General features: G+C 34.0%; 1 protein-coding gene across 4 annotated transcripts in view; it reads right to left on the reverse strand.

The window, feature by feature from the left end:
* Wdpcp (WD repeat containing planar cell polarity effector) overlaps positions 1-14,498 on the reverse strand; it is a 346,394-nt gene that overhangs the window by 244,693 nt on the left and 87,203 nt on the right. For 2 of the 4 annotated variants that reach the window (XM_026387163.2, XM_026387162.2), the window contains exons 2-3: positions 6,940-7,006; positions 4,327-4,411 (exon numbers count right to left, since the gene is read on the reverse strand). In XM_026387163.2, coding sequence (XP_026242948.1) covers positions 4,327-4,387 — 61 coding nt within the window. In that variant the 5' untranslated portion in view covers positions 4,388-4,411; positions 6,940-7,006. The remainder of the gene's footprint in view (positions 1-4,326; positions 4,412-6,939; positions 7,007-14,498) is intronic. The other 2 variants (XM_026387164.2, XM_077791841.1) reach the window with 1 other exon arrangement.

The following is a 14,498-nucleotide window of genomic DNA, read 5'->3' on the forward strand; positions in this document are numbered from 1 at the left end:
CTTTCCGGAACTGAATGATAAAAGTATTACTGCTATAATTAACTCTTCAAATACAGTTTTTCAAAAGAGTCAATCATGTATATTTATTGAAGCTCTATTTTACTCATGCCATTATTTAAGAATACAATTTTAAAGAATATAGTTATATTGGAAATATGTGCTGAGGATTGATTGGGAGAAGTCATAAACTGGGCTTTTTGAATACTGATAAAATTTTTATACTTTCACCTGACAGTGGTGATTTTATCAGTGCACTTGCTTTTTGACAGTTCACAACATATGCTTATGATATATACACTTTTCAGTACAGATGCTATACTTCAATGAAAGTCTGTTGTTGTTGCTTAAAGGTAAGAACCATGGATACTATATATGTAGCCAATATCCTCTATTAAAATATACCAACTTATAACCAATCATTCCATCATTCTATACATTTAAATATTTACTACACCTCTACACTAGAGCTATAACTAAAATAAGGAAACCTGAATTCAGTGCGTAAGTCTGATCTACCACATCTGGCCAGAGTGGGATTGTCAAAGGGTAAGCAAGACAAGGAGACATCCTCATAATGAGAACTTTACCACCAGAGGTGCTAGAACACCCCTGGTGGAATGAAGAAGGTGTCCATGCAATAGTCAGCCTAACATAGTGTATCAGAACCCTTGTAGAGTATGAAGGACATTTACATGGGGCAATGATGTTGGGTGGTGTATCAGAAGCTGAAGAAGTTAAATACGACATTAATATATGGGCAGCCCAGTATGGTGGGTCAAAACCCACATGGGATCAAAGGATAACTGCAGGGGAGGAAGTGGCCACAGAAATAGGAGATTGACTGCATATAGGGTGATTGATTAAGTAAATAAAGCAAAGAAATGGGAGCTCCAGGTTTCTGTCTGAAAAAAATAAATATGATATGAAAACTTAAAAAATTAAAATGAAATTTTTAGTAATAATTTGAGATACCAATGCAAACTCATGGCTTTCAATATATTGAGATAGATAATTTGTGATTATTTCTTTTTCTTTTTTTGGTAATATTAGAGATTGAACCCAAGGGTGCTCTACCTCTAAACCACATCCCCAGTCCTTTTTATTTTACTTTTAAGACAAGATCTCAATAAGTTGCTGAACTGGGCTTGAACATCCAATCTCCCTGCCTTAGCCTACCAAATCATTGGGATTACAGGCATGCACCACCATGCTCAGCTCAAAAACAATTTTAAATTCTTCAAATGTCTAGCCTAATGAGAGCATGTTAACAGGGCTTCTTAGTTTAGAAGGCAGAAAATGCTTCTAAGTAACATATGAAAGCTGAACCCTAAAGAAGCAGTAGGATTTTTCATGGGTTCAAAGAAAAGAATGTTCTTACAGAAAGAATGGATAGGCCCTGCTAAGGAGCCAGGTGGAGCTGGGCATAGTGGTTCATGCCTGTAACCCCAGTGACTCAGGAGTCTAAGGCAGATTCAAGGCCAGCCTCAACAACTTGGCAAGACCTTTGTCTTAACATAAAAATAAAAAAGGCTGGAGACATAGCTCAGTGGTAAAGCACCCCTTCAAACAAAGATCCAGGTGGGGCTGAAGACCACTATTTCCCCCATAAGGCCACTACACATCACTACTCACTGCCTCGGAGTAGAAATGGCAGGGAAGAAGTCTGTGGGACAAGAAAGAGAAGACCTGAAGGAATCAAGATAGAATAGATCAGATTTCCAAATATGGGGTCCAAGCTGGGTAGGATAAGTAAAGGAAGGCCTGTTGGACTAGGAGAACTCAAGAGATTAAAAGATAAATAGTCTCAAAGAAGCATAAAATCTAGATATATAAGGGTAAGGAAATAAGAAAGATCAAAAAAATAAAGCAATTATGATCAGAGAAGAAAATTCTTTAATTAAAGATTCTGACCAGCATTGAAGTAAGCTCTCTTTGTGGTTTTTGTTGTTGTTGTTGTCGTTTGAATGTGTATGTGTTTTATTTTTTGATATAACTTCTTTAATTTTTTTTTTTGGGGGGGGGTGAGGGGTGTCAGGAACTCAGGAGAAATTGGCCACTGAGCCACATCCCTGCCTATTTTGTATTTTATTTAGAGATAGGGTCTCGCTGAGTTGCTTAGAGCCTCACTGTTGCTGAGGCTGACTTTCAACTCACAATCCTCCTGTCTTAGCCTCTGGAGCCACTGAGATTACAGGCATGTACCACCATGCCCAGCCTCTATTATGTTTTTGAGCTTTAAATTTTTTCCTGCTATGCTTTATTTATTTGTTGTTGTTGTTTTTGTTGTTGTTGTTATATACATCTTTTCATTTTTAAAAAAATTTAATTGGTTCATTATAGTTATATATAAAAATGGAATTCACTGTGATATGTTCATACATGCACATAACAGCTTGGTTGATTACATTCTGATGTTCATTTTTAATCTCTAAGAAATTAGTATAACTTTCAATGTTTTCTGAAGCTTCTATATTTGTTTCTTGCTTCATGGATTCAATCTTTCCTTAGGTCTTTGTTGTACTTTCTTTTCTCTTCCTACATTATCTTTGTTTCTTAAAACATCCTTTCATCTTTGTGTTTTCTTTTGTTTCCTGTTAAATCATTCCTCAAATATCTGGATGATTCTTAGCTCTCTGTTAATATTTCCAATTGAGGCACTAGAAAACTAACTAGACATAAGCAGAGCTTGCCAAAGGGGTATGGTGGGAGCTTCACTGATTAGCCAGGGACCAGGGTATTTCAATGGAAGACCCCCTCAAATATCAGAGTAGATATATTTTTCTCTCCAGGGTGATGCAATCAAGCTGAAGAGAAATTTCTCAAGCTCCTTCTTTCTTGCAAAATGTATAACTGAGTGACATTCTAAAAACCAAGGGGGATTAAGAGGACGACCTCACCCATCAGCATGTAGGTTTCCATTTTATCCCTGTTTTTAGTTTAATAGTTCTGCTTCCACTGACTCTGATGTCCCCAACTTTATAGCCTCCTCAATTAAATACTTCCACAGTATGAGAGATGTCTACCTGCTTCTTACACTGAAGCTCATGTCGCTTTGTTGTCACCCTCATAACACATCACCATCATCTGCACCTGGCTACTCAAATTTCTGTACTTTCAAGAGTTCTGAGACACAAATAAATTGTCAGTGGAATTTTCCTCAGTAGGCAATTGATATTCAGATTTTTCAACTCTGCTAACTCCCATTCCATCCATCTTTCAAAAATTGTCCAAATGCAGTTGGCCCCTTTCTTATTCTCTTAATCCTAATGGTTTTATATCTCCTTTATTTTAATTCATTTACTCTTATATTAGAAGAAAGAAAATGTTTGTTAAATTTTTGTTTACCTGGAAGTTCTAACCTCACACATTTTAAGGAGGATAAACATACTGAAAATATTAACAAAAAATACTTTGCAAGGTAAACCATTTTCTTAGTAATGATATAAAAGGTGTATAAGTAAAAATGTCCTATTACAAAAGTTGTGTTGGATTAATAAATTAAGAAAGGATTTTTAAAAAGATATTTTCTAGGGGGTAGAGTATGGCTCAGTGGTAGAGTGCTTGCCTAGTGAGGCACTGGGCTCAATTCTCAGCACTGGAAAGAAAGAAAAAAAGGAAGGAAGGAAGGAAGGAAGGAAGGAAGGAAGGAAGGAAGGAAGGAAGGAAGGAAGGACCATCAACATCTAAAAAAATTAAACTTAAATTTTGAAAAAAGATGTTTTATAGAAATATATTTCATAGAAATATATCCTATAATACTAAGCATTATTAAAACAATTATATTACTTCCTCTCAAGAAATCTGAAATGCAAAGAATATAAAAATAATTGCACATCTAGATATTTTAAATGTCACTTTAATATCAAATAGAAATATCTTTACCATTAGCTAGCCTGCAAATATTTATGATTATAAATCAGTTATTATGGATTGGGGTTGTATGTGGCTCAGCGGTAGAGCACTTGCCCAGCATGTGCAAGGCCCTGGGTTCAATCCTCAGCACCACATAAAAATAAATAAAGATAAAAATAAATAAATAAAGCAGTTATTAGGAAGAAACACAGGCGGAAAAGTGAGCTTGTCTTAAGAGGAAACAAATACTAAGACAATAAAATTTATTTTCAAAACTGAAAAATGAATTCAACTGAAAAAATAAGTTAATAAAAGCAATTAAAAGGAATTAATTTTTATTACCCAATTTTTCATTAAGGATAAAGGAAAGAATGCAACTCCAGCTGGAGAATCCAGGCTTTAACCCTTACTATGCTTATTTATAATGGTGCAACACACTTAAAAAATACTGAAATTGATTCAGAGATCATTTACCCCCAATGTGTAAGGTATTCTTCAAAGACCACAGGTGCAGTTCAGTCAAGCAGAAAGACATCTGATGGCAGAAGGAATCTTTGTCCTGTTTTAAAAATAATTAAAAAGAGATGCCAATTAATTATCTTTTCTTGCCAATAAAACCAAAATCCCTGAGAAATAGTAAAAAAAAAATCAACTGCAAGTAGTGATATTTGAGATATGGTACATTAGAATAAATATATTTGGTTAACCATTCAGAAATAAACTGTAGACAAAGGAAAAATATACTTTTTTTCCCCTGGATAAGTCATCACATTGAGAAATGTGATAAGAAAAATATATATGTATTTAGGTTTTCAATAGCATATGTTTGGTTAAGACTGAGTATACTTGGAATTATTTAATATTTGGACATTTTTAAGTTACAATTTTAAGGAAAAGAAAAATCTGTTAGGTAGTTATTAAGTACAAGCACATTTTGTGCTACATTTTTAATATGCAAAGCAAATATTTAAGATTTACCACACACAAACAGGCTAATTAAAGTGGAATTTACAAGGTAAATGGTATATAGTTACCATTATATGAAACACAATTACTTAAAAGTAAACTGTGTGAAACCACATTAGCATTTGGATTAGTTTGTTAATCTCCATGGCATGATGGATCCAGTCTATTCTAACTACATGTAAAACAAAAACCAGATCATGAAAATGGACATCCTATATTTCATACCTTTTAATAGCAGGAGCTAGTGATAGACACTATGAATACTTTTTTTTGTTTTTTAATCAAGTAGAACCATATCAATTTGGACTGACTGGGAGAAGGTCAGTCTAAATGCAGGGTGGGGAGAGTCAACATTTTACAATTTTTTTTAAAAAGTTTCAAATGTTTGCTTGGAAATTCATATGGTACTATATGCATCCTATGCTATATATTAAACTATAGACAGTATTTAAACTATGAACATTCTGTACAGAAATCATAAAATAAATGTTCTTCCAGCAAATTTCCGAATAACAAAAGACATTTGAAAAATATTTTAACATATCTTTTAATGGAAGAAAACACCTCAGCTTCTTTAACATTAGGAGTAACTAAAAATATTTCCCATACTATTCATATAGATGCTAATCTAAAACAATTTTAGACATAGTACAAACTTCCTTGGACTTCCTTCACCTTTACAGAACCTCACTGCACTTAAAATCATCAAGAAACAGATGTATTCAACTAAGAAGACACAGCATGCTAAGAACTGAAAAGGCAAAATGAAAAATGTAGCAGCATAAAAGAAGGGCCCAATCAAGGCTAAACAGCAGGATTGTAAGAAAGCTACAGAGAAGTTTTAAAATGTTAGTGGTCCTTAAAGAAGGAATTTATCAGTTAATGATGACAACAATGAGGTTAACAAAAACAGATAATACTAAAAATTTGTTCTAAACATTTTATATGTATTAACTCATTTAACCCTCATAGCTACTCTTTGAGGTAGTACCATCATTACTTCTATAATGTGGAAATTGAAGCACAGAAAGATCATATAGCCAGCAGGAGGTGGAGGCAGGTTTTGAATCTATGCAACTAGCACCCTGTATGAGGCTGTGTGGCAACTCCAGTGCTCTGCTGTACTGGCGTACAGAGGAGTGGGAGGGAGCACAGATGACAGTGTGAGTGAAAGGATGGCATGTACCACAGATGATGGTAGATCTAGGTGCAGGGTGAAAAGTGAACAAAATATGAAGTTGGAAAGGGTAAGAAGAAAACAGATTATCCTAATAATAGTAAATTTGAGGTGGATCTAAATCCACTCTCCTACATTAAAATGCCTTTAAAAATAACAGATCAAACAAAGGACCCCCAATCTCTTACTCTGCTGTAACAAAATGCTAGCTGTCACAATATATAGTTGAATGAATAAGTACTAAGTACAACAGGTGGTTAATGAAGGGAAAACATCCATATGTGGAGATGTTTCTATACAAGAGAAGATATTTGAATTAAATCATGCAAATGAATTAGCACGTCATTGTGAATAAAGAAGAAAGGATATGGTGAAACTGGTACATATTTCCTCTGATATTGAGCACCAAATATCACCAATTCTCAGATTTTACTAGAAAATAAGTCACATTCCTCAATTTATAATTTATTCAGATACAAATAATTACAATTTGTGGCAATTTGGGCAAAGACAAGGTTAAAGTTCAGCTGTTGTTACATAAAAAGATTTTTATTAGGTAAACAAAATACACAAGGGCTGTACCTTTAGTTACACATTAAAAAAGGACAACTTGACATTCTATTTTTAAGTATAAGTCAATTCAATAATAAAAAATTCGTTAAAACTTTATCCTGATAACAGAAACGGAGACTGAAATCCATTTCTTTATTATCTATACTGGCTATTTCTAAGAGGTAGAAATGCCTTTAGTTTGAAAAAATAATACATCTATTGCCCATATCTTTAGTAAGGTTGAAAGCCCTGAACTACTCAGAAATTATGATGTTTTGGGGGACAACAGGAAAAATGAGCTCTAGGGAGAGCATCAAATGCCAAGAGCAACACCATTCATCCTTTCCACTGTACAAGAAAATTCTGAAAATGTACAATGTAGAGTCCAGTACCTGGACTTGTCTTCCAGCTTAGCACCCAAGGATTCATTCACATCCATTTCTAACAGGAGTAGGAGAACTAAAAAAAAAAAATGCGTAAGCTATTTCTCCAAATGCTCTAGTATACAAACAATATTGCTATAGTTTCCCAAAAGGAGGGGAGAGACACCCTCCTTGTATTTTATAAAGGACCTCTTTGTGACTCCACAAAAACATGATATAAGGGTACAGAAGTGGTAGTAGGAGTTGGTGCCTAGCAGAAAGGAAGCGGGACAGTAGCCTGTTGTATTTGTGTCCTCATTGAGAGTGGTGGTATCCAGACAAAACCGAATTTGTGCCCAGGAAAAGTAGATATGAAGCCAAGGAATGATCCATGCCACCTGGAGAAACTGCAGTAATAATCAGTTGAAGGAACAGATCTAGCACAGAGTGGGTGAGGCAGGTAAGAAGAAAATGATCTATGTCCACTAGTAAACGACTGGATTTGGTTATAAACACGTCACAACCCTTGTAGGCTCCCCAAAGTAAGTGTGATTGAAAGAGGGCTTTGCAAGGGAGTTCAGTATTAACAGGGGGCAAAAGATAGCCAAACGTGGGTTACTTATCCTTCTTTTTTCCTGAACTTCAAATATCTGCCAGGAAGACCTCATAAAATTAAGGCCAGTTAATGGAGTAAATAAAACAAATTTGTGAAAATCTACAATAATAACTAGATGAACAGGATAGGAGAGGACCAAGTCAATACCCATTTTAGTCTTTAAAATGTCTTGCTATCTTCATACACTGAGCAGCCTTTAAAAACACCTTTAAACATCTTGTATCTTACTCAAGAATGCTACTAGTTAAAAAGAATGTTGATAATTTCCTGGTTTGAAAAATCTGCCTGGAGGAAGTAGTCAAGACTGAGCTTGTATTATTCAAATATTGTATTAGTACATAAATAGCTGTTTTGAAGTAGGGAAGAAAAGAATTTCAGAAGAATGCTGGATTCTGAATTTGGGGAAGGAGGTGTAGGCAAGGATTGAAAAAATAATGAAACAGCAGGTAGCTATCAAAGGAAGATGAGAAGTGTTGCCCCACTCAGTGCCCTTGTGCATTTTTCTGGGGGGGGTAAAACCAATGCATGTGACAGAACTAGAACAACCCTCCTTGTGCAGAGGGAAAAGGAATGCAACCATGTATTAATTTTAAAATATAGCAAATTATCTCACTATTGAACAAGAAAAGAATTATCCAAATGAAAAGAATAGCAGAATGAAAAATCCTGAAAAAAATTCACCATAATTTAATTTTTCATTTTTTAAAAATATTTTTAACTTTTACAATTTTCCATTTATATATATATAAGGTAGTTGATGTCAGTTTCAGATATCTCAGAGGCAATTCTGAATCCAAATTTCTAGTCTCCATGACAGAACAAATAGCATCATTGAACTTGACCTAAATTTAGGATGATCATTCTCCTGTATGGAGGAGAACCTATGATAGCTCAAAGTTTGAGGACAAAGAAGATGAGAGGATCCTAGAAAGCCCTCATTTACTTTCTACTTTCATCCTCAAAAAATTTCAACATTTATGGGCTAGGGTTGTGGCTCAGTGGTAGAGCACTTGACTACATGTGTGAGGCACTGGGTTCAATTCGCAGTACCACACATAAAATAAAGGTTCATTGACAACAAAAAATATATATTTAAAAAAAAAAGTTTCAACATTTAAAAACTACCCTTCAATTTGGGTTACATTAGAATTTAAGGAATATTTATTTTCCTTAAGAATAATAGTCATCACATAGACTTTGATAAAGTAACATGCAGAATAGAAACAGTTTTACTAATATACTGCTGATAATCTTCTTTTGAAAAATAAAAACTAAGTTTTAGAAATAGAGATTACTTGGCTTTTAATACATTGCAAAATACTTGTCTTCTGCTAGGGTAGTTAGGTATGCTGGTTTCTGAAGCCAGCTTTTCTGACTGCTATAGGGAGGACAGGAAGCTTGAGGGCAAATAAAACCCTAATGTAAAACATGATAGCAAAAGGAGAATTATGCAAGAGAAGACACTGCTGTAGTTATAACAAGGATAAATGATACCATGGCACCAACAAAACATTTAAAATGGATGTGTATTAGCAAAATACTGCAAAGAGCCTAAGGGAACCTTTCTTGGGCATAAGTTTAGTACATATATTACAATTTATTATCAATAAACTTTTCTGAGTAATATCTATTCACTAATTGAAAATGTGCAAAAATAATGACAACCAAACAGCATGAATTTATATAAACCACTGATTAGTTATATTAGGTTGTATAGTCATCATTAGATAATTTTCAAATTACATAAAATTCAGCATCACTTCTCAAAATCACTTCTCCAGTGTCATCAACATTGTGTGTGTGTGTGTGTGTGTGTGTGTGTTGCTGGGAATTGAACCCAGGGCCTTGTGCATGTGAGGCAAGCACCCTACCAACTTAGTTATATCCCCAGTCCAACACAGTATTATATTTTGCTACACACAGTTTTCCATTATTCCAAAGAATAATGTTAAGAATATTCATTAACATATTTAATCAAAGCCAAGTTTGCAGAAACAATGTTTTGTTTATTTTTTAAAAATATCCAACACCAGGAGGCTGGGGCTGTGGCTTAGTGGTAAAGTACTTGCCTAAGTATAAAAAGTACTTGGTTCAATCCCAAGCACATCAATTAATCAATCAATCAATAAATAAATAAATAAATAAACTTCAATCTTGGATAGCATCTATTTTATCAAAAGACTGGAATACTAAGAACACTTGCTCATTTATGATAACAGAGCCTTATATCTAAATTTAATTAAATATCACAAACATCTTATATGTATAATATTTAACTATGAGTCTAAGATACAAAGATTTATAAAACAAGGTCTCTACTATCAAATAGTTTATAGTCCAGCACAGCACATAAAAAAAACCATAAAAATAACAATATGAAATCTGTGAGAAGTGCTAATTTAACAAAGGGTTATAAGTTTTAAGTAGATGTTTTAGTTTCATAAAGTAGAATCATTTGAGGATTGTTAGATTTTTGTGAGGCAAATAAAAAGGATAAAACAATACACAAAGCATAAATTAGACAGAAATATGCAAGGCTTATTTGAAGAATAATAAGCAATCTGGTTTAGTGCAGAGGTAGAAGAGAGAAACCAGGGTCATACCAAGGATGTCTTTAATGCCAAATTTAGGAATTAGGCCTTTATTGGGTAGCTAATGAGGAATAATGAAAAGGTTCTAATCAGGAAAGATTTTTTAGGAAGACTAATCAACAGATCAGAATTGCATATTGAAGGAGTGGAGAAAGATTTCATACAAGTGACCTGTTAGGCAATTAAAGTAACAGTCAACACTAATATTCTGTAACAAGGACTTTGACTGGGATGGAGGCAGTTGGAATGTAAAGAAAGAGATTCAAGTGGGTTTTGTTGGGATTTTTGTTTTTTGTACTGGGGATTGAACCCATGCGCGCTTTAGCACTGAGCCACATCCCCAGCCCTTTTTATTTTTTATTTTTATTTTGAGACGGGGTCTCACTTAGTTGCTTAGGGGCTTGCTAATTTACTTGAGGCTGGCCTGGAACTTGTGATCCTCTTGCCTCAGCCTCCTAAGTCACTGGGATTACAGGCATGTGCCACTGCACCTTGTCTCAACTGATCTTTTAAAGAAAAAAATCCAACAGTATATGTGCACTGCTGAATTGTGGAAATGAGGGAAAAGGAAAAATCTGGAGTGACCATCAAGGGAGGGTATATGGTTAGATCATAGCACTTGCCTTGAACATGTCTCTAGTGACCAGGCCTGTCTCCATCATCCTGTGTTAGCCAAAAGGGTACCAGTGCACCCCATTTGTTCACAATGACTGGCTCAACAACTCAACCCGTGCACCTCAATTCTCTGAACATCCTAGCTGGTCTCCTATTACCCTTTTGCCTTGTCCCTTGGTTTTTAATTCTGGCTCTTCCACTTTTTAAACTGTATTTCAGCTTCTTCGATCTGGCAAACAACCACAAATACCAACTGTTCTTGAACCCCTTATCCAGACTTGTTCCCACCAGGTTTACCCTAATTTCAAAGGCAGGATTTAAAACATACAAATAAACAGGTCAGTCAAGAAAAGGAGTGGGTTTTATTCATGGTAGTAAGTGGAATGTTAGGAAGAGCGGGAATCTAAGGTGAAAGGGAATCATGTGAGCATCAATGGTTGGCAGCTAGCTAGAAATGTTGAACAAAGGCCGGGACAATATAAAAACTATTTTGAAATTTTCTAAGTGGAAAGGAAAGTTAAAGCCACTAAATGGGATGCCAGAAAAAAAAATTCAAGAATAGATATTGTGGTAATTCTCCAACAAAGAGATATTGGGAAAGACAAAGTTAATAGTGCCAGGAAATCCACCGAAGATAAAATAGTGTGTGTGTGTGTGTGTGTGTGTGTGTGTGTGAGAGAGAGAGAGAGAGAGAGAGAGAGAGAGAGAGAGAGTGTTTAGTGATTATATAGTGATCAAACTTGTTGGTTTTGAATTTTAACATATGTTTTATCAAGGACATAGAAATTAAATCTACTTAAGAAATGTGATTCTACTGTTCTGACTGTGATTCTACTGTTTTGGCTCTGAGCCAAAAAAAAAAAAAAAAGCCTTCCTTCTAATCCTGCTGTGACAAATTTACCCCAAATCATTTAACCTCTCTGCCTCAACTTCCCCACCTGCAAAAACAGCGATAATGATATTTGACCTACATTTGTAAGGGTGTTGTAAGGATTAATTAATGTTGTATAATGCTTTGAAGATGAAAAGGGCTGGGTATTATTAGCGTATATTACAAAACTAACTGCCTATACTATAAAAATTTTATCCTTGAATTTTATCCCAACAGCAGTTGTAAAATAATGGTCTAATTCCCTAAGTGACCTTTACTTTCTAATGTTATCAAATTATTATTTAAAATATATCTATCAAATTATCATTTAAAATATATCTAGATCTTTTCTATTTTACAAGTGTTATTTCACAGCATATAAAATTCTAGATTGATTGGGAAGTCCAGAACACCTTTTCAACCTACATGTTAAGTGTAAATATTCAGTACATATTTATTTGATAATGAATATCCATTGTAAGTATTAATAAATGACAAAAGGTAAAACTTTAAAATAAATTTTATATTTGACACATAACACTAAGTATAAACGCAAAAACACAAATACTGTCTTAAAAATACTAGCATGCCCTTATTTTTAAACAAGCTTTAGAACCTAAAGGATGACAAAAAATGAAGAGAAATGTTTAAATCCATTAGATCCTCTATTTATCTGGTCTTTGTTTCTTCTTGGATTTAAAAGTTATAACAGTAATACCTTCTTATTATCTTTTCAAATGCAAACAATATGGGAGTATTTGGTGTAGAAATGAAAAGCTCACTTCCACTGGCCCTCCCCACTCTGCTGGGAGCCACTATACATTGTGCCCTATGGCCTTTCAGACTTCCTCAATATGATATAATATGTCCATACTCATGCTGATTTGTTTGTATCTTTGAAAAGATGGGATTTCATATACTTTGACTTTTTTCACTGAACAACACAATATGGATACTGTCAGCATATACAAATCTACATAAGAGTTTAAGAGCCACAAGATAGTCCATTAAATAATGATCATAATTGATTTAACCATTTTCAATAAACAACCTTTCTAATTTTTGTCTTATAAATAAAATTACCACAAAAATATACATACACACACTTTATGTTTTGATGGCCTCTGAAATGGCTGTGCCAATCTACACTGCCAGTCCATAATGGACTGCCCTTTTCCCCTTTATCCTCAACAGGCGCACCCCCCACCCCACCCTGCCATAAAGTTGTTGCTGATCTGGTAAATGAAAATGGATTCTTATAATTTTATTTTTACATTCATTAATGAGATAAAACTCTTTTCATGTATTTTTAAATAATTTTGTTTCCTGTCTAAATTACTAATTCCTATCTTGTACCTATCTTTTTATTAAGTTCTTCATTCTTTTGTTTATTAATGACACAAATCCTTCATTATACCCACTGGACATCAACCTCATATATGAAGAAAGTAAGAGAATGTAGAATGGATATGGGGAGGAGAAAAAAATGGGCACAGAAAAAAAAAAAAAAAACAGCAGAAAACTCTGAATTCAATTCAACTAGTGCTGTGCAAAGTGCCAAAGAGATCCAGGCCCAGAGGGTGACTCTTCATAGCTGCTAACAATGGTCAGCAGCTATTTCTAGATAAAGCAAAAGATGACAGATTTCTGTGTACCGAGAAAACCTGTGCATCATTCTTACTAAAAGAGGTTAGAAGAAATTCTATGCCTAGAAAAAAAATCTCTTCACTTCTGTGAAATAAATTGTGGCAAAAAAAAATCTTTATAAATCTTTTGTTATTCTTAAATTTGGAAAATATTTCTCTAGGGCATTGTTTAAACTGTTTAATTCACTTAGTTAAATAGATATTGCCAATTTAACATTTTCCGTATTGTAAGCAGTTTTGACATTTAGACAATTTATCAATGGCTTCTTCATTGTAGCTGCTTCTTCCTCTCCTTCCTACTCATTACATGGGACAAATTAAATTTCACTAATATTTAAAGATCAGTGCTGACCTTTGCATAACCATTTTCTAGGTTCCTGATAATACAAACATCTTGTTTGCTGATGCTCATTTTAAATATTTTGCTACACACAGTGTTCCATTATTCCAAAGAGACTTATATCTAGCTGAAGTGAATTTTTTCCATGACCTTGCAAAATTATTACTAAAGTTTATGTTAGGAATTTTAAGGGAAAAAATGTATGTCTGAATAAGTGAATAATAACAGTAATAACAATGATCTTCTCTCACCACCCCCCACATCCCTACAGGTATCCACCTTTCTGAACTTCAAAAATATGGACCAAATTCTTCCATTAAGGAAATACCTCAATCACAACAATAAAAACACAAGGAAAATACAAATGTTGGCAATATGATAATGATAATTAATTCTAGATTATAACTCTATAAATGTAATTTTATGCTACATTTGGATAGAAAAAAAAGTGACTTTGAAAAGAAAGTAAATTGAATTTCAATAGTAATTCCTAAATAGCTCAGTTAAAGACAAGAGAACACTGAAATGCTCTTATCTAAACCAATGCTTAAATATTGAAATAATTTGTCAATTTAGAGTTACTATTTTAAAAAGTATATAAATCAAAGACTGTTGTGGAGTGAGTGATAATGAAAAAAAGATAGAAATCCTTTTTCTACATGTAGGACAGACAGTGAAAAATAGTGAAGTGCCCTGCAGCTATACCACCTCAACCTTGTCAGATTTCACTTGTCAACACTTTGATGACAGATTACCACCCCCTCCTCTAAAAAACAAACCCTAGTTAACTGTTGAAAGATACAGCTTCTTATAAAAAGTGGAGTATCTCATGCAACTTGATAGTTGTACACTTTGAAATCTTTCTTTGCCCAAAAAAGAAAAAAAGACTCAAAAAACTTTTCTATAGCTT

This window comes from Urocitellus parryii, chromosome 12 (assembly GCF_045843805.1).
Source record: "Urocitellus parryii isolate mUroPar1 chromosome 12, mUroPar1.hap1, whole genome shotgun sequence".
NCBI lineage: Eukaryota > Metazoa > Chordata > Mammalia > Rodentia > Sciuridae > Urocitellus > Urocitellus parryii.